At 42.8% G+C, this 22206-nt stretch overlaps 1 protein-coding gene across 1 annotated transcript in view; it reads right to left on the bottom strand.

Moving 5' to 3' along the window:
- Positions 1-13494: 13494 nt before the first annotated feature.
- The window catches only part of LOC145416618 (uncharacterized), a 117322-nt gene continuing 108610 nt past the window's right edge, over positions 13495-22206 (bottom strand). Inside the window, exon 6 of the mRNA XM_080285551.1 lies at positions 13495-13614. Within this exon, the coding sequence (XP_080141677.1) occupies positions 13582-13614 (33 nt within the window). The 3' untranslated portion in view covers positions 13495-13581. The remainder of the gene's footprint in view (positions 13615-22206) is intronic.

Below are 22206 nucleotides of genomic sequence, written 5' to 3'. Positions count from 1 at the left end.
CAGCAGAGACTAATTCTTCACAATTGCTGTTTGTTAGTACTGTTAGCCTCTGGAGAAAGTGACTTCACCCCTGACAATCAATAACTAATGCTAATAATGATATCAGGTTTTTGCTGATGCATTAACTCCTAGATGGCACACCGGATTTTAAGCTTAATACAAAAAGACTGGCCTAAGTACCAGTTATGAATAGCAAAGCGTTTATGCAAACTAGGAGCTATAAGTGAAATAAGCTTAATATGGAAAATAAAACACGAGTTTACATTACATTAAGCTCAAGAAAAAGAACTGTTAAATTTATTGATTACAAAGAAATAAATTTACATTACATTTCAAAATGAATTGAAAATAAGGAGATCGCACTCACTCGCTCACTCAAAAGCTAACTCTTAAACCTAGGATAAAAAATGAAAAGAAATACTGGTCAAAGAGTGGACTAAGCGTATGACTGGGCGTCGTTGCTGGAAGGACACTTTACTCGCTAAGTCTCTCGCCAATCACAATACTGTAGATGGAAATTCAGGAACTGGACAACGGCGGCACTGCTACGCTCTGGGCCCAACCTGTTTTTGTGGCGAACAAACCTTGACTGACTTCAAATCGTGGGAAAGAGGCGAGCGTCCAGCCGCATTACTAACGGCTAGAATGAGCGAAACACGCCCATGATAAATCGCTCAGCGGAAGTGCTAATGTCTCACACAAAGGCGATCATTTATGACAGTGAAAAATTGTTCTGAAGACACTCCCGACCGGGTAAATATGCAGCGATTAAACTGAACGATAAACACTGGGATTCCACTAGAGTTTGCGGTTTCCCACCAAATGATGTCCCGAGCCAACTCGTGACATTACGCCCCATCAAAAGTTGAAATTTTTTTTGTCAGGAAAAAAATTTCAATATGCATGCATATAAATCCTACTCAATCACACAAGATTCACACTGTGGTGTGTGTGTGCTATCCTGCTACAGGAGAAAGTCACAGTCGCCAGTGAGCGAAAAAACCTCGTATTTACGTTAATATAAGCAAGCTTGAGAGAAAAACTCTGTGACCATGGTAAAAAATCCTGTACTCAGGTCAAACTGAGCGAAAAGTTCGCTACATTTACATTAACCCCTCGGCTGCGGCAATGGTGGGGGGAGCTGTATCCCTGGTGCAGCAATCCAGCCCAAAATTACCCATTTTCAACTCAACAATTCTCATATTATTTATTAAGATAAAGCCAAAATAAAACATGCACAAGAAAGCTCAACCTTTCTTCTTACCTATGAGCATTTCAGTGAAGGTCTATGTTCTCATGTGTTGCTGTAGAGATGTGTGGAAGCAAAGTCATTTTCGCTGTTTTTGCCCAGTGACTGAGGCGAGCCAACCGGGAGGCACTGTTGCCAAGGCCGTCCAGGCTCACCACTGCACCACTCATCTCCACCACCCCGCTCCACCATTTCATTTGCACTATGCTGTGTGTGTCTTAGCACTTCCATCATTATACTGAACAGTGAAAACTTATTCAGTAGTGGTAAATTTCAGTGAAATACAGTATTTCCTTAGCTTATTTTTTTTTATTATTACTCTTATAAAATAGTCTCTTTCACTTATCAGAAAAGTCACTTTTATCCCCACTTTCGTTTCTGTTATTACACCTACAATTACACTTACTCAGTAATAGTAAACATCAATGAAATACAGTATTTCCTTAGCTTATTTTTCTATTATTACGCTTATAAAATAGTCTCTTTCACTTATCAGAAAAGTCACTTTTATCCTCACTTTCATTTCTATTATTACACTTACAATTTCACTTACTCAGTAATAGTAAACTTCAATGAAATACAGTATTTCCTTAGCTTATTTTTCTATTACTATGCTTATAAAATAGTCTCTTTCATTTATCAGAAAAGTCACTTTTATCCTCACTTTCATTTTATTATAACACTTACAATTACACTTACAAATAGTCTTCACTTATTTACAGATGAGTCAAAGAGTCTAGAATTTGACGAGTGTGTGGAAGTCACGGTAGCAGTCGCCTATGCATAAGCCCACCTGACACTCTTGACACCATGTTGCCACTTTCCTTCTCACCTGCTCACGCCTGGTAGTGTTCTTGCAGACATGACACAACACCTGCCTTTTTGTTCCACCCTCTGATGTTGCTGTATGTGCCAAGTAATGGCGCTGCAAAAACTCTTTACCTGCCAACCTGTCAGGCAAAGCAGCATATCTCCTTCCTCTTTCTGTTGTTTGTAGTGTTCCATATTTTTCTAGCCGCTGGAACACTACATTGTAGGAGAACTCACGAACTTTATCTTCTTGTGTGACCGAAAGAGGTACAAGTTATATGCATTGAGAAGTGTCACATCCACAAGATGCAGGAACAACTTGATGTACCACCTCACTGTTTTCTGGACACACTCAACATTGCACAGTTGCATGTCACACTTATCAACTAAGTTCATGTTCAGGTTATAGTCCAACACTGCATCCGGCTTCTGAATTTTCTGTCCTGTATGGTGGTCTGTTTTGTCTGTTTCTATCATGTTCCCTTTGTGAACTGTTGTCAGCACAGTCACATCTCTCTTGTCCTGCCAGCCAATTAACAATATGTTGTATGATTTTGACAACTGTACACTTCCTCGTCCTGCAGATGGTGCAAACATTGGCATAAACTTGCGATTCCTTCGTACAGTGCCACAGGAACCAGTGCCATTAGTGTGGAGGAATGATGCCAAGGAAGGGCTGGTATACCAGTTGTCAGTATAAAGAATGTGACCTTGACCGAGGTAGTTTGCTATCAGTTTCTTCACGACAGCTCCTGACACCCCAAGAGGATCGTTCCGTGGAATGTCAATGTCTATTGCTGTGTAGACTATCATGTCCAACACAAACCCAGTGTGGCAGTCACACATCACAAATAGCTTGATCCCAAAGCGGTGTCGTTTGGATGGTATGTACTGTTTGACCACTAGTCTACCTCTGAACAGTACGAGCGACTCGTCGATCACTAACTTCCTGAAAGGGACAAAGTACTTGGTGAAGTTTCCTTTCAGCATCATGAAGAGATCACGAATTTTCCACAACCGGTCTGTGTTGGAGGGATATCTGTTGTCTGCGAAGTGAAGAAAACGCAGTAGTACCAAGAATCTGTCCCGTGGCATATATTTACCAAAGACAGGTGTAGGGATTTGGCCATCATTCTTCTAATAATCGCTCAGCACCTGCTTCTTGCAGTGTGGCATGAGCATTAGCAATGCCAAGAATGACACAAGGTCGGCCCTCACAATATCTTTCCACCTACGAACAAGAGACCTGGGGGAGAACTCGTGCTGCTGAGTGATGAACTGGTGATATAAGTTTGTCTGGGTACAGATGAGGTCGATTATATCGTCCGTAAAAAATGCCTCAAAGTAATCCATTTCTGGGACATCCAGCCGGTTTGACCAGTCTTCTGTAACACCACTGTTACTGGCATCAAATGGATGGATGTCAGGTGTAAAATTCCTTCCATCACTCCAAGTGAATGAAAGTTGCGTGGAGCTGGTGGGAGGTGGTGGTGGAGACGGAGTGGGGCTGGTAGGAGGTGGTGGTGGAAATGGAGTGGGGCTGGTGGGAGGTGGTGATGGAGACGGCATGTGCGGGGTGTGAGGTGGTGAAGGAGATATCATCCTTGAGGTGCTAGGCTGTGGTGATATTTGCTCTGATTGTTCTCTGTAAAATTGTTTTACAAGAGATTTTACTGCATGGCTTGGTGCCATGGAAGATGCACGGGTTGATTTTTTTTTTGTGGTGATGTGAGATGGGAACACTGGCTCCGGCAGATCCATGCACACTTTGTCCCATTCCACTCTCACCCACTTCACTTTCACTTTCCTCTTCACCAGCACTAGGAAGTATATTACCTAAATCTTGCTCTTCTTCACTGCAAGACTGTTCACTTTCTTCACTAGTATCTGTTTCACTGTCTTTATCAAATAGCAGCCCAGGGAACTTTGATGGTGTAACATACTGTTTTCGCTTCCTGCGTGGTGTAGTGACTTTAACAACTTTTTTCTTGCTTTCCTTTACATCTACCACTTCACTATCACTGTCACTTTCAGTTGCAGGTGTATATTTACGTTTTTGTATTCGTTTCCGAACTGTAGCTCTCCCCTGCTTGCTAACACCACGCGATGTAGAGGGTATGGGAGACTCGGAACGACTACGTGACGACTCCATGGCTGCTGGGCACAAATGGGCACAAACTGGGGCACAACAGTAAGGTGAAAGGATAATCTAGCAACCCCAAGTAGCGTGGCAGAATACATAACATGCACCCGCCAAAATTCATGGTGGAATTTTTTAAACAAAAGTGTGACTTTTAAAAGGAATGTTGCAGACAGTCAATCGGACCTTTTAAAAGGAACGCAGCAGACGAGGAATTAACAACTAATTGTTATGTAGCGTAATGTATGTAATACACGGTGTAGGTGTGACAGTTGTGGTGTAACTGTACCTACGTGTAAAATCATTTTAATACAAATTTATAGTAAATAATGACGACGAGGCAGAAGAGAAGGGGCAGCAGCATGCGACAGGGACGACCAGCTGATCTGCACAGCAATGCTGCATCCACCAGCTGCACCTGCGAAAGGAATGAAGGTTGAGCATCAAAAGTGTCATTTCTCTCTCTCTGCCTAGCAATCAGTATTTATGTCATTATTAACCAGGAAACGTAATTCTTGAATTCACGAATTTCTTAGAACCCTTATAGTTTACTGCTTAACGCCTATTAACTAGGAAAGGTGCCAGTTCTTGAATTGCTCAAATCTCTTAGAACAGGCAGTTTACTAGTTAACCTAACATTACTAACCAGGAAACGTGCCAGTTCTTGAATTGCTCAAATCTCTTAGAACGGGCAGTTTACTGGTTTAACCTAACTCTGCACTTACGATTAATAACAGGAAGCTGAGAATCGCTACGCAATCTCGGGCAGGTCACATTTTAACACCCTCCGTGGGTGTGAACACTCATGTGGATAATGTGCATTCTCCGGGAATCCTCTGCGAGGCCCACAGCTCGAGATGTTCCACAAGGTAAAATTCATACACAGCCTCGGATTGTCTCTGCAGGGTTCTCAAACTTCTACCTTAACTTACGGTACATATGTATGTACAGGCCCCAGACATACTGTGTCCTGTGGGGCCAACAGGTGAGATATCAGGTCTACACTTTTAACTAGGAACCAGGCTGATCCTTGGATTACTCAAATCTCTGAAGACGCCTATCTTACGGAACGCAGCATACAACAGTTGCCACTTAGTAAGCAGTTAGCAGGCGAGACATCAGGTCTGCACCTACTTCACCACTGCCCTGTCTCTCAACTGACTCAGAGATTACGGGTGTGGTTTCACATGGCACAGGAAGGACACGTCCCTGTTTAGTGGTACGTGGACACACATTGCAGGAACGCACAAACCTATCTATGTCTCGTCCCATCCCTGGCCAGAAGAAGTCAGCTCGGATACGTCCCTGGGTCTTCCTTTTGCCCAGGTGACCTCCTGAGGCTGAACAATGACCTCATTCTAACACTGCTTGGAGGTACTTGGCAGGAACGACAAATTACAGTCGAACCTCACCCTCGGTTGTTCGTGACTCACGGTAGAGCCGTCCTTGTTTGCGAAGGATCTTGGCTTGAGCTCCCCATGAATACTTTATCACTCTACCCTTTTGTTTCTTTCGCACGGCATCAAGTGTTGGGTCACAATGTTGTTCTTGAACAACAACTTGGCTACACATCAGATCTTGCGGCGATTCAATGGTCACCAGGATGACACAGTCTGGAGCCTCAGCCATGGCTCGTGTTACTGCAGCCAAAGTCTGAGTAGCATCATCTTCGGTGCAACTATCCTTGGCACCTGGAATATTGCCTATGATAAGGTCAAATAAAGGTTCTGGCATGACAACTGCGAGTGTCGTACCAGTGTAAAATGGAGATGCCACCTGGATACATGCCTCAGGGAACAATCTCACTGATCCATCAATAAGGGGAGCTTGGATCTGTCGACCTGTGTACTGCTCAGGTCGAACTAGACTCTGCTTGACAGAGCAACCTGAGGAACCATTGTCTCTCAGGACCTTCACAGGAATGGCTCTCACAAACTCTGGCTGAACAAGGAAGGTACTGTCACCTGTGCGAGGGCCTGTGGAGGAAGCAGCTAGCCACTGATTAGGCTGCTGAATAAATGATGTGGCAAACATGGTGCCCTGTGAATTAGATACTTGAGGGGTCGTACTCACTGCCTGGGAAGATAGTGCATTGGCCATCTGTGGAAGGGGGTTCACTGTTGCTGTGGGACTAGAGAACTGTGGGAGAGTACCCGTACTGGTAGGAACATGACCACCGTGTTGCTGCTGAGGAATGAAGGCTGCGTTCGCCTCCTGCCTCCTAATCACTTGAGCTGGTGCTGAAAAGGACAGTCACGACGGTCGGTTGTGTGGCTGACACTGCTGCTGGTTAGGGTACTTGTTGTATCGCTTCCAGTCAGGCTTCTGAGTGTTTTGCCCCTGGTCCTTCCTCTGCGGTTTTGGACCTTGGCCATTATTCTGAAAACGGCCTTGTTGCTGGGGTTCAGTCTGAGATGGTTTCCCAGGTTTATCAGATGTCCTGTTCCAGGTATGATGCTTGCAAGTTTGATACCCGTATGCAGTAAAGAATGAGTCAGCCTTCTTCACCATTTGGCTGGCATCTCTTACCTGGCAGATCTTAAGCTGAGCCATAAGTTCAGTAGGCCACGACTTTTCTAGCTGCATGCGCAGCATAAGGTCAATTATCCCCTCACGTGTGGAAGGAGTTTCATCTTTCTCCATCCACTCATCTAAGTAAGCAGTAAGCCGGTCAACAAACTTAACAGCAGTCTCTTTATCCTGTAAATGCACCCTCATGAACTGACTCTTGGCGTCGTCAACTGTGAGACCGTACGCTTTAACGAGTGCGGCCTTCATCATCTCATATGTGAGATTGTCTCCACGAATTCTGTGAAGAACATCTAGGGCAGGGCCCTCAAAGAGGCTAAGAAACTGAAGCCGCTAAGCTGCATCATCCAGCTGGTAAAGTTGAGCCATGTCTTCAAAATGAGCTATGTATGGCTCGATTCCCTCACCTTCCTTGTATGGGGGAAGCTTGATATGTGGGGTTACCATAACATGAGCAGGGAGAGCGCTCTTGGAGCTTGGACCAGCTGCACCAGATGTGTCTGAAGCCAAGGAATCTCGCTTGAGCTTCAGCACTTCAAATTCATGTTTTTCGCGTGCCTCTCGCTCGGCACGTTCGTGTTCTCATTCTCTCTCTCGTTCCTCATGCTGTTCTCGCTCATGTTCTAACTCGAGTTCGTGCTGTTCTCGCTCGTATTCGAGCTCCTTTTCGCGTTCCTCACGCTGAATTCGACGCTTTTCACGAGCATCATTCTCACTCTCACGCTGCTATTCGTAATTAAACCGAGAGAAGGACAAACTCCTTAATTTCAGTTGGGTCCATAAGACCCTTATCTTTGGCTTCCTATACATAGACACTGGTGGACATGATGCTAACTCAATCTAATAAACTAGCGACTCAGTACTGACTGCAATTTTTTTTCAGAGAAAGATGACAATAATCGAGAATAAAGAATATAGACACAGCTTAGTGGTGACCAGTTTTATCTAATTAAACTGGTAAAAAAAAAAAAATAAACAACTGACTGTGAAAACTACTATGTAAATTAATAAAAATGAATCAATAATCACCAATAAGGTAGTGCCTATAGACTTTAATGATAAATACCTAAGTATGAACGAGTGAGTATTATCTCGTGAATAGCTTTAGAGGTACAGTAGGAGTTAATATCCTGGAATGAGGTCGCCAATTGTCACGGGGTTTTTAAGAATGTTGCAATATTAAAGGATAATTATTCAATAATACTGATAGCAGGACAATGAATTGTCTTGTGAAAATCAAGCAATGATTACTTTATGTGGCTTGCTTCGCCGATTCTCTAAGGACGAGAATTTATAAACTTTCTCAACAGTACACAGCAGAGACTAATTCCTCACAATTGCTCTTTGTTAGTACTGTTAGCCTCTGGAGAAAGTGACTTCACCCCTGACAATCAATAACTAATGCTATTAATGATATCAGGTTCTTGCTGATGCATTAACTCCTAGATGGCACAACGGATTTTAAGCTTAATACAAAAAGACTGGCCTAAGTACCAGTTACGAATAGCAAAACGTTTATGGAAACTAGGAGCTATAAGTGAAATAAGCTTAACCCGCCCCATCCCAACCACTTTTCCACCACTGACTCCCCTCAATCCCGACCATTTTTGGATTTTTTTTTTTTCACTCAAACCTCCGCTTTTAGTGAGAAACATCGAAAAATCATAGAGAAATCGCTCACCTGAGGTTTAAAATACTCGATTCAGGTACCAGTACCTCCTTACCTTACTGTGTTTTCTATGAGGCTGGCTCCAAAGAAAACAAGTTCTATGGGAGTGTAACAATTCCACACCACTCATAAACGGTATTTATTTATTTATTTGGTATGAATATATATGTAGTACTAGAGAATATTGGTTTTCAAACAGTAATATAGGCAATATAAGCATTGTTTCACTTATCAACATACCTGACCTTTTTTGGCGACGTTACCTGATCATCATTTCTGACTGTTTCTAACTATAATGCTAGGTAATGTTTGTCCTTCACACGGTTATCGATTGGGCAATCAATCTAGCCCTGAATTTCGTACCGTGGCATGACATGGCTTTACTGGCCAGGTCACTGGTAGCAGGTGAATTGCTGAGACAATGGCATGCAGGGGGGGGGGAGGTCATGCTGGGTAAGGCATTGTCCCTGCCTGACATCTTCTAGAGGAAGGTGTCCCGTGTATACATACCAAAAATCACTCGCAAAAATTGAAAATTGTGCCAATTAGGGATCTTGCAACCGCGTTTAAGTACGTGAGCGGGATAGGCAGTGACAAAATATGCAGACGTTGAATCACGTCCACGGGACGCCGAGGGTTAATATGGAAAATAAAACACGAGTTTACATTACATTAAGCTCAAGAAAAAGAACTGTTAAATTTATTGATTACAAAGAAATAAGTTTACGTTACATTTCAAAATGAATTGAAAATAAGGAGATCGCACTCACTCGCTCACTCAAAAGCTAACTCTTAAACCTAGGAAAAAAACGAAAAGAAATACTGGTCAAAGAGTGGACTAAGCAGGTGACTGGGCGTCGTTACTGGAAGGACACTGCACTCGCAAAGTCTCTCGCCAATCACACTACTGTAGGTGGAAATCCAGGAACTGGACAACGGCGGCACTGCTACGCTCTGGGCCCAACCTGCTTTTGTGGCGAACAAACCTTGACTGACTTCAAATCGTGGGAAAGAGGTGAGCGTCCAACCGCATTACTAACGGCTAGTATGAGTGAAACACGCCCATAATAAATCGCTCAGCGGAAGTGCTAATGTCTCGCACAAAGACGATCATTTATGACAGTGAAAAATTGTTCTGAAAACACTCCCGACTGGGTAAATACGCAGTGATTAAACTGAATGATAAACACTGGGATTCCACCAGAGTTTGCGGTTTCCCACCAAATGATGTCACGAGCTGACTCGTGACAATCCCTACCCTGATGTATGGAAGCGAGGCTTGGACCTTGCAAGAGGGGAGGCGGTGGCTCAATCGGTAGAGAGGTGGCCTGTAGTCCTAACAGACCCAGGTTCGAATCCCGGCTGGGGCAGGGAACAGTTTAAGGATTTGAATTTCATTAAAATCAGGCTTTACTGATCTACCAGAAGACCCGCCGACATGTCGTAAAAATACCCCCGCTAATACCAATACACCAGTCCTGTATGAGACAGCCCTAGCATGTATTCAATATGGACGGTGGGTGTTAGCGCCGAAGTGGTGACATGTAGAGGTGTATGGTATGTAGGAGGACTGCTGGGCCTTGAGAGCAGGCTGTGAAGCCTATGCCCAGAGTCGGACACATAAAAAAAAAAAAAAAAAAAAAAAAGTCAAGAATGAGAGCAGTGGAAATGAGTTACTTGAGAGGAGCATGTGGAGTGGCATGGAGGGACAGGTTGACGAATGAAGAAGTGAAGGAACGTTGTGGGGAGGATGTGGATGTGGTTGAGAAGATTAGGAGAAATACACTGAGGTGGTTTGAACATGTGGAGAGAATGGAGAATGAAAGACTGACTTAGAGATTGTATGTAGGTGAGGTGGAGGGAGGGTGAGGGAGGGGTAGACCGAGGATGAGGTGGAGGGATGGAGTTGAGAAGTATTTGAGGGAGAGGGGATGAGTTGGGGGGAGGATAGTCAAATGTTGGGAGACAGAACGACTTGGAGGCGTTTTGTCTGCGGCCACCCTTTGTGGGATTAGGGCGTCGGACTATAGATAGATAGATAGATTACCATGGCCATGTGTTTGCATTATAATTATTATTTTGTCTTATCCTACATAAACCAACTATTTAATCCAGCTATGTACACTGCAACCCATACTTTCCTTATTTTATAATATCCATCGTATTCATCAATGATTAGGGACGTACGGACTAGTACTCATATCTATGTATTTTCCCACTGTGTCTGGAGACAGAACTTTTAGTTGCCCCGAGGAAATTGTTACTAATGATTTCTTAATAACAGTCTATCTATCTATCTATAGCCTGACGCCCTAATCCCGCAAAGGGTGGCCGCAGACAAAACGCCTCCAAGTCACTCTGTCACCCACCATTTGACTCCCCTCCCCCCAACTCACACCCCCTCCCTCATATACCTCTCAACTCCATCCCTCCACCTCATCCTCGGTCTACCCCTCCCTCTCCCTCCCTCCACCTCACCTACATACACCCTCTTAGTCAGTCTTTCATTCTCCATCCTCTCCACATGTCCAAACCACCTCAGTGTATTTCTCCTAATCTTTCAACCACATCCACATCTACCCCACAACGTTCCTTCACTTCTTCATTCGTCAACCTGTCCCTCCATGTCACTCCACATGCTCCTCTCAAGTAACTCATTTCCACTGCTCTCACTCTTGACTTGTTCCCCTCTTGCAAGGTCCACGCCTCGCTTCCATACGTCAGGGTAGGGATCACAGTACCATCATGCAGTGACTTCTTAACTTCCATACTCACCTCCCTATTTCTCATCACTGCTTTCAGTGTGCCAACAACCTTCCTTCCCTGCAGTACCCTTTCACGTACTTCATCCCCCAAAGTTCCATCCTTACTCATCACACTACCCAAGTACTTGAATGCACTCACATTCTCCATATCCTCACCATCCATTGTAAAAATTGTATAAATTGTTAACATTATTTATTCTTATGTAAAGGTTAATTTGGGTAATACGTACCTATGTGTAACTGTGCATAGCTGTGAGAAGGGCTACGTGACTGCTTTCACTGACTGGTCTCGCCACTGTTTGTGTTCTGATTGTGTAGCGTCTTTTGAAAGCTAGACCTGGGAGCGCGCCCGACTCTCTACCATTTCAAACCAGGGCGTCATCCAGGGAACAACTTTTACATCTAGTCAAGAATAAAGAGGAAAAACTAGCGAGGATTTCAAGTTTATCCTTGCCTACAATCATTGTTTCATTATGCAGAAGTGAAGGATATTTGAATTTATTTATAATCCGTTCATTTTTATTAATATTTTTAATTGAATACAGTTGTCCAGTGGGTAGCAGGTAGAGGCAACCATCATCCCCACACTCTGTGTGTGCTGCCTACGTCTTCCTTCTGTATTGTTCTGTTTCTGCGTGTGTCCACCACTCTTCCTATTTTTCTCATCCATTCTATCACTTTATTACTTTTCTTTCCACTTCAGTTTTCTCTTCACTGAATGAGAAGCCAAATGGTTTCCTGTAATCAGGAAACCGTTTACCACACTGGGTGGTAACCATATTGCCAAATAACGGGGTGGCGTGAAGACTACTATGGTGCCCTGTTACCTGGATGGAGAGACGCATACTTGGCATCCTCTCAGGAAACAACCTCAACAGTAATATCTGCTTCTCGCTGTGGTGAGGCACTGTCAGATGCTTGGTAACATCGCTTCACTCTATGGGACGACCTTGTAAGGGCTTTTGCTTGCCTGCAGGATATAGGTCTGTTCTATCAGACAGACTGGGGTAGCACAACAATAACAACAACAACAACAAAGGTTGCCAGGTGATGGCAAAATCAAACTAAAATTTGTCACCTTAATCAAAGAGCTAAAAGTGAAAGTGTTGGTTTCTCTGACCATTCCCTCGTAATGAAGGATATGTATCATATTCATGAATATCAGTATTTTTATTTGATTGGGAAGGTCAGATTATGCTTTTACGTTTTACAAGATTTTTTCTTCTCGAAATGAAATCCAGGATATTCCATCTCGCCCTGATGTCGATGGAAATTTATCGTTATTTTGTTTTCAGCAGTAATTGGTAGAATTTGATCTATCGATATTCAAGTTATATATATATATATATATATATATATATATATATATATATATATATATATATAAAATCAGAGAGAGAGAGAGAGAGAGAGAGAGAGAGAGAGAGAATATTGATATAAAAAAAGAGAAAGGGAAGTTTAAGACACTGTCGGTGTATATTCATGAGCAGGCCATAAGTTTTATTTAACAGTATACTTAAATGCCTAAGAGTCATTGATACGTTACCGTGCAAACCAATGAGAGCCATCACAACTCATCACCACTCTCCCCAGCCACTCCAGTCCTTGCCATCACAATTCGTCGCCAGTCAGTAACTACTGTATATACATCTCTCCTAAACCTTTCTCTCAGTGCTCTATACCTCTCTGAATCTCTATCACAACTTATCACCATTCCCAGCTTTTTTGGCGGAACTCATCAGTCTCACCCGCCTCTCCAAGCGACCCCTTCTCCTGCAGTTTAAGGTTCAGACTTGTTTTCGGCCTTCTTCATTTCGCCATAATATATAATACGTTCAGAGATAACTACTACCAGCCTGTCGACTGTACTGTACATAAAAATAAAAAAAATTCGATCAGGCTTCAGAATATGCTTGGGTAGCTCCAATCGATTGTACGTTACCTAAGTACTGCTTGATCTAGTTCGCGTTTGGTGGGTTGGGTGAGGCTGTCAAAACACTGAGGGTTTGAGTAACGAGTCAGTGGATTTGTGATCCATTATCATTGCCAGTCTGTTGATAGATTTCCTATCAAATGTTCATAGCTTTTTCTGCTCATGAATCCTACACATCTTTCATCCACCTCAGGCAAAACACAAAGCATTTCCTCATCGTTACATACACCAAAGATCCATTGGACTGCCCGGTGGGAGTGGCCAGATTCATTCAGTCCATTGTGGTAATATCCAGTTGCACCAAGGGACACAACAACAACTACAACAATAACCGAGAATACAGGAGCAATAACAACGTACTCCACTTCTATTCAAAGGGAAAAATAAACATTTAAAACTATCCAGTGTTTATTGACAAGAATATATGGTTTGCTTTTCACTCATTGTCTGTTAGACTCCGACGTTTCTGCTCTCCGTCACCCTGCCTCACTGTTCAGGAAGTTCAGCCATCCTGCGCTTCTGGTGACCTGCAAGTGAGTCATCACACTTGAGTTCATTATGCTCCTTTGAACATAAAACGTCATTTATTTTATATATCTTGTTTTATGATGATTTTATTGACCTAAAGAGAGCCTTATATGAATCCGTTCACTTCAAAGTTCCTACACTAAGCTGAATGAAAAAAAAAAAAAGTCTTATAGTAGGAACAAGAAAATAAAAATGGCGTACTCGGACAAATGAGTTCATGGGAGAAGAGCATTGTTATGGAAGATCCTGATTCTGACTAAGTGATGAGTGATAGTTAAAGGTTATACAATTGGCTCAGAATTTAATTATACTGTATACCTCACCACAATTAAACATTTCTGTGGTGTATTTTTACGCTTCCTTAAAATCTTATTCAGTTTACGAGAAACCTGCCTTGATAAAAGGTTCATGAAGACTCGTCTCTTTAAACAGTCTGGAGCTAGCAAGAGTAATATTCAAATGACTTTCTTCGTCTGAAATTGTTAAGATTAAATAAGAAAGTATCATAAAGGCAGTGATATTGGGTCTGGTACTTAAAACTGTGTATTCGAGGCGTCATGTCTATATCTGCACAACCTTAATATCGGTCTACTCCCACAAACTTGTTTCTACCACATACTCCTAAGGGATTGAATATAGCTTTGATTTTTCTTGCAGATAATGCCGAGAGGAGCTCTGAAATTACAGTTTGTCTAAACAAATTCAATTCAATTCTATATCCGGAAATATTTTTGAAACAGTTCATCATTTGATTCGAAAACAGACCTATTAAGTAAATGGAATCTATTCCGTGAGGCCGGCTGAAGACATTGATTTATGAATATTATAATGTGGAAGATTTTAAAATAGCCTAAACTGGTAAATATTCAAACATTGTATTCCCCCAAAACACTTTACTCATTCCTATATATCATCTTGCATAAACAAATCCAGAATACAGTCTGATATCCATTTACGAATAATGAGGGTGAACTTATAACTGTGAAATAAAAACTAGTAAAAGACGGTGTTTGTGAAAATAATTTCCTGATAATTTCCTGTGTCGTATACTCTTACATGTTGGGTGAACTACCCAGTCACTGCCTTAATACAAGTCATGTGTCACTGCTCTCGTCGTTATATGAATTTCACAAGGCAGTTATGATTTCTCTCTCTCTCTCTCTCTCTCTCTCTCTCTCTCTCTCTCTCTTTCTCCAATAAATATATATATATATATATATATATATATATATATATATATATATATATATATATATATATATCTATATATATATATATATATATATATATATATATATATATATATATATATATATATATATATATATCTATTGACTTGAACGCCTCAATCCCGTTTGGGGTGGCCACAAACAAATCGCCTCCAAGTCGCCCTGTCCCCCGCCCGCCATTTCACTGCTCTGCTCCCAACTCACACCCCCCTCTCTCATATACCTCTCCACCCCCATCCCTCCATATATATATATATATATATATATATATATATATATATATATATATATATATAGTCTAATCAGCTGTTTGAGTGTCCATTGCAGGACCGGCCTATCCCTACCGAAGTGGGGACGGTACAGCCAATGTATCTCTACCAAGTGGCTTAGGCTGTCTGGCAGAGATTGAATGTAGGGTGATAAGTGCTTGTAAGTATAATTGTAGTGGCTATGGATGTGTGTGGAGTCTGTGAAGCAATTGTAATCGGCCCGCATAAGCTGACTGGGTGCAAGCATACTTTATAGTATACGACACTGGTTCAACCACAGCATCCCTGATGTCCGCCAAGCAGTACGCCGGAAGAACGTTTCCAAAGTTTATTACCCTGGCGGGGCTCGAACCCTCGCTCTTCAGTGTACGAAAATGCACACTTTACCACAGAGGCTCCATATATATATATATATATATATATATATATATATATATATATAAAGTATGTATACTGTATATAGAATATAATACTGTATATACACAATATATATATATAATATATATATATATATATATATATATATATATATATATATATATATATATATATATATATATATATATATATATATATATATATATATATATATATATATATATATATATATATATATATATATATATATATATATATATATATATATAAAGTGGAAGAAATTTGAGTGTAAAGTGGAGGGACTGTAAGAAAATGTTCTGGAAAGAGGTGAAAAGAGTAAGACAGGGTGGAAGTGAAGTTAGCAGGGGAGTGAAAGATAAAAATGGTAGATTACTAGTGGAGAAGGGAGAAAAAGTGAGCAGATGGAGAGAACACTTTAAGGAATTGTTGAACGTAGAGGATGGAAGTAATGCGAATATAAGTGGCTGGGGAATGGCTGGGAGAAGGAGGGAGGTGAGAAGACAGGAAGAAATCAGTAGCATAGAAGTTGTGGAAGCAATGAAGAAAGTTAAATCAGGGAAAGCTCCAGGAGTTGATGGAGTGTGTGGTGAAATGCTGAAGCATGGGGGAGAGATAGTAGTAGAATGGATGTGGAAGATGTGCAGATTAGCCTGGGAGGAAGGTAGAGTCCCGGAGGATTGGAAGTCAGGTATAATTATTCCCTTGTACAAAGGAAAAGGGGAAAAAGAAGTGTGTGGTAATCATAGAGGCATTTGTCTTCTTAGTATAATAGGAAAAGTGTATGGTAGGATACTTATTGACAGAGTTAGAGAAAGAACAGAGAAATTAGTTGGAGAAGAACAAGGAGGCTTTAGGAAGGGAAGAGGTTGTGTAGATCAGATATTTAATTCTTAGATCTTTAGTGGAAAAGTTTCTAAAGAAGGGAAAGAAGTTGTATGCGGCTTTCATGGATTTGGAGAAAGCATATGACAGGGTGGATAGACAAGGATTGTGGAAAGTGTTAAGAATATATGGAGTGGATGGGAAGTTGTTGAATGCTGTGAAGAGTATGTATGATGGTGCGAAGGCTGCAGTGCGTGTGGATGGTGAACTAAGTGAATTTTTCTCTTTGAAAGTTGGGTTGAAACAGGGATGTGTCATGTCTCCATGGTTGTTCAATCTGTACATGGATGGGGTAATAAAAGAGGTACAAGGTAGGGTAGTGGATGTTGGAGTGGCCCTGGTGAGGGAGGATAGTGTTTGGAAACTCCCTGTACTGTTGTTTGCAGATGATACTGTGTTGCTGAGTGAAGACGAAGGGGAGCTGCAAGGCTTGGTGGATGAGTTTGGGAGAGTGTGTAAGAAACGGAATTTGAAGGTGAATGTAGGGAAGAGTAAAGTGATGGTCTTTGAGAGAGGTGAAGTCAGTGAATGTACAGCGAGGTTGGATGGTGAGGAATTGGAAAATGTGAGTACGTTTAAGTACTTGGGTAGTGTGATGAGTAAGGATGGAGGTTTGGAGGGTGAAGTGCTTGAAAGGGTACAGCAGGGAAGAAAGGTTGCTGGTTCTTTGAAAGCAGTGATAAGAAACAGGGAAGTGAGCATGGAAGTGAAAAAGTTACTACATGACAGTATTGTGATACCAACTCTAACGTACGGAAGTGAAGCTTGGACGTTGTTGGAAAGACACAAGTCAAGAGTGAGAGCAGTGGAAATGAGTTATTTAAGAGGAGCCTGTGGAGTCATATGGAGAGATAGGCTGACGAATGGGGATATAAAGGAACGTTGTGGTGTCATGTGGATGTGATAGGGAGCGTTATGAGGAACACACTGAGGTGGTTTGGCCATGTGGAGAGGATGGAGGGTGAAAGACTGACGAAGAGAGTGTATGTGAGTGAGGTGGTGGGGGAAGAGGGAGGGGCGGCCGAGGATGAGATGGAGGGAGGGGGTGGAGAGGTATATGAGAGAGGGGGGTGTGAGTTGGGAGCAGGGCAGTGAAATGGCGGGGGACAGGGCGACTTGGGGGCGATTTGTTTGTGGCCACCCCAAACGGGATTGAGGCGTCTGGCAATATATATATATATATATATATATATATATATATATATATATATATATATATATAAGAACTGCATTTATTTATTTATTTTTTCTCCTACAATCACGCCCGAATCAAGGGCCAGAGACCCTCAGACTCATATATTACCTGAATCAGGGTGACTCACGGATGGTTTTAGGTGGGGGTCAAAATTTAGATCTGGGTCATCTGAGATCACTGGTGGAGTGGTCGCCTTTTTGGCCCTGGCAACGCCGGGTACCCCTGCAGCCCAACTTTTGGCATCGAGATTCACTTAACGTCCTATTCTGACTTAGGCTATGTGAAGTTGACCTCTGAGGTCATTTGAGGTCAATGGTCGGAGGTCATTTGAGTTCATAGATAATGTACACTCTAATGACTGGACCCAGTGTCACGAGTTCGCACGATTCAGTATCTAAACAAACTCGTAACATTAAACTTTGGTGGGAAACTGCGAATTCTAGTGGAATCCCAGTATTTATCACTCAGTTTAACCGTCCCTGTATTTACTCAATCGGGAATGTTTTTCAGGACATTTTTCGCTATTTCATAAGTGATTGTCTTTGTGCGCAACATTAGCACCTCTGCTGAGCGATTTGTTATGGGCGTGTTTCGCTCATTCTAGCCGTTAGCAAGTGCAGCTCGACACTCGCCTCTCTCTCACGATTTGAACTCAGTTTGGATTGAAACGCCGTGAGATCAGGTCATTCCTCAGAGGGTTCCTGAAGTCTCCACCTAGTGTGAGTCAGCGAGAGGATCAGCGAGAGTGGCAGTGTCCTTCCTCAGCAACGACGCCCAGTCCATTTCCTCTTACTCCATTTTTCTGACCAGTATTTTCTTTTCGTTTTTCCCAGGTTTAAGAGTTTAGCTTTTGACTGAGCGAGTGAGTGCGATCTTATTCTGAAATCATTTTGAAACATGTAACGTAAATTTATTTCATTGTAATCAATAAATTTAACAGTTCTTTTTCTTGAGCTTAATGTAATGTAAACTCGTGTTTTATTTCTCCACAAGCTTATTTCACTTATAGCTCCTGGTTTGCATAAACACTTTGCATTATTCACAACTGGTACTTAGGCCAGTCCTTTTTATTAACTTAAATCCGTTGTGCCATCTAGGAGTTAACTGCACAAGCAAGAACCTGTTTATTTTTAATAGCATTATTAATTGTCAGGGGTGGAGTCAATTTCTCCAAAGGCCAACAGTACTAATAAACAGCACGTGTGAATAATTAGCCTCTGCTGTGTACTGTTGAGAAAGTTTATAAATTCTCGTCCTTAGAGAATCGGCGAAGTAAGCCATCATAAAGTAATCATTGCTTGATTTTCAAAATACAATTCATTGTCCTGTTCTTAAGTATTATTGAATAATATTCTTTAATATCGCATATATATAAAAACCCCGTGACATTTGGCGACCTCATTCCAGGATATTAACTCCTAACTCTGAAGCTATTCATGAGATGATACTCACTCATACTTAGGTATTTATCATTAAAGTCTATAGGCACTATCTTACTGGTGATTATTGATTCAGTTCTATTAATTTATGTAACAGTTTTCACAGTCAGTTGTTTGTTTATTTTTTTTTTACCAGTTTAGTTAGATAAAACTGGTCACCACTAACCTGTGCCTATTTTCTTTATTCTCGATTATTGGCATCTTTCTCCGCAAAATTGCAGTCAGTACTGAGTCTCTAGTTCAATTAGATTGACTTAGCATCATGTCTACCAGCGTCTATGTACAGGAAGCTAAAGATATGGGGCTTACAGACCCCACAGAAGTAAAGGATTATGTCCTCTCTCGGCTTAGTCACGAGCAGCAACGCAAGAGTGATGCTCGTGAAGAGAGTAGAATCTAATGCGAACACGAGCGAGAACAGCGTGAATACGAGCAAGAACAGCACGAATACGAACGAGAACAGCGCGAATATGAGCAAAAACAACGCAAATGCGAGAGAACATCAACATGAGTTAAAACAACGTGAGAGAGAACGAGCATGAACAACGAGACAGAGAACGAGAACATGAACGTGGTGAGCGACAAGCACACGAAAAACATGAACTTGAAGTGCTGAAGCTCAAGCGAGATTCCTTGGCTTCAGACACATCTGGTGCAGGTGGCCCAAGCTCCAAGAGCGTTCTCCCTGCACATGTTCTGGCAACCCCACACATCAAGCTTCCCCCATACAAGGAAGGCGAGCAAATCAAGCCATACATAGCTCGTTTTGAAGACATGGCTCAGCTTTACCAGCTGGATGATGCAGCTAAGCGGCTTCAGTTTCTTAGCCTGTTTGAGGGCCTTGCCCTCGATATTCTCCACAGAATTCGTGGAGACAATCTCACGTATGAGATGATGAAGGCCGCACTCGTCAAAGCGTACGGTCTCACAGTTGACGACGCCAAGAGTCAGTTCATGAGGGTGCGTTTTCAGTAAAAAGAGACTGCCGTTCAGTTTGTTGACCGGCTTACTGCTTACTTAGATGAGTGGATGGAGAAAGATGAAACTCCTTCCACACGTGAGGGGATAATCGACCTTATGCTGTGCATGCAGCTAGAAAAGTCGTGGCCTACTGAACTTATGGCTCAGCTTAAGACCTGCCAGGTAAGAGATGCCAGCCAAATGATTTAGAAGGCTGACGCATTCTTCACTGCATACGGGTATCAAACTTGCAAGCAGCATACCTGGAACAGAAAAACACTGCATATGGGTATCAAACTCGCAAGCAGCATACCTGGAGCAGGAAACCTGATAAATCTGGGAAACCGTCCCAGACTGAACCCAAGCAACAAGTCCGTTCTCAGAATAATGGCCAAGGTCCAAAACCGGAGAAGAAGGACCAGGGGCAAAACACTCAGAAACCTGAGTGGAAGCGGTACAATAAGCAGAACCCTAACCAGCAGCAGTACTGGTATTTCAAGCAGCAGCAGGGCAAGGACAAACCACATAACCCTCAGTCAGGACAATTGACTTTAGTGTATCGGAGGCAGGATGCAAATGCAGCCCACATGCCACAAGAAGCGTGCAGTGGTGCTAACCCCACCAGTGAAGGTACTTCCCCACAGTTCACTAGTTCCCCAGTGGCAGTGAACCCTCCTCCACAGGTAGTCAATGCTCCAACTCCTCAGATGGTGAGCACGACCCCTCAGGTATCAAGTTCTCAGGGCGCCACATTTACTGCATCGTTTCTTCTGCAGTCTCACCAATGACTGTCTGCTACCTCCTCAGACCCTTCCACCAGTAACACTGCTTTTGTTGTTCAGCCAGGGTTTGTGGGAGGTGTTTCTGTAAATGTCCTGAGAGATAATGGTTCCTCAGGTTGCTCTGTCAAACAAAGTTTAGTTCGGCCCGACGAGTACATGGGTAAGCAAAACCATGTTAGACTTATTGATGGATCAGTGAGATTGTTCCCTGAGGCACGTATCCAGGTGGCATCTCCTTTCTACACTGGCTTGACAGCTGCTGTTGTCATGCCAGAACCCTTGTCTGACCTCATTATCGGCAACATACTGGGCATCAAAAACAGTTGCGCCGTAGATGTTGCTACTCAGACTTCGGCTGTTGCAGTAACACGAGCCATGGCCAAGGCTCTGAATCGTGTCACCCCATTGACCGTTGCGACGCCGCAAGATTTGATTCGTAGTCAAGATGTTGTCCAAGATCAACAGTCTGACCCGACACTGGCCTCAGTGCATAAGAAGTTGGAGGGTAAAGTGATTAAGTATTCACGGGGAGGTCAAGCCAGGTTCCTTCGCAAGCGAGGACGGTTATACCGTAAGTCACAAACACCCCAGGGCGAGGTTCGACTGCAGTTCATCGTTCCCGCGAAGTACCGCCTGTCAGTGTTTGAATTAGGTCACTGTTCAGTCATGGGAGGTCACATGGGCCAAAAGGAAACCTCTGACCGCATCCATGCTGACTTTTTCTGGCCAGTAATGGAACAGGAAATAAAAAGGCTTGTGTGTTCCTGTGATGTGTGTCAGCGTACCACTGACTGGGGACGTGTCCGTCCTGCGCCATTGAAACCAATGCCTGTAATCTCTGAACCGTTCGAGAGAGTAGCAGTTGACATTGTTGGGCCAATCTCTCCTAGGGCAAGTGATGGATCAAGGTATATCCTCACTATTGTTGATTTCATCACACAGTGGCCTGAAGCCGTGGCCCTTAAGAATATAGAGGCCGTTGCTGTTGCTGAGGCATTGATCGAAGTGTTCTGTCGCGTAGGTATCCCCAAAGAGGTCTTAAGCGACTGGGGTTCGCAGTTCACCTCTGCAATGATGAACGAAGCATTCAGGTTGTTGTCCATCCGAGGCCTGCGAAACTACGCCTTATCATCCCATGTGTAACGGGCTGTGTGAGAGGTTCAATGGGACTCTCAAGAAGATGTTAAAGCGCATGGCCACCGAACAGCCAAAGGAATGGCCACAGTTCATTGCTCCTCTTCTGTTTGCTTATCGAGAAGCCCCACAGCATTCCTTGTAGCTCTCACCCTTTGAACTGGTGTATGGAAGGTCGGTCCGTGGACCACTTCAAGTCCTTCGCGAGTTATGGGACGATGAAGAACTTGACCCTGAAGTCAAGACCACCTACATCTATGTCCTTGATCTAGCTGACCACCTCCAGTCAACGTG

This window comes from Coenobita brevimanus, chromosome 107, assembly GCF_032717465.1.
Source record: "Coenobita brevimanus isolate Jiangsu-jjx chromosome 107, ASM3271746v2, whole genome shotgun sequence".
In the NCBI taxonomy this organism is placed as follows: domain Eukaryota; kingdom Metazoa; phylum Arthropoda; class Malacostraca; order Decapoda; family Coenobitidae; genus Coenobita; species Coenobita brevimanus.
This window is presented reverse-complemented; position numbering and strand designations above follow the sequence as displayed.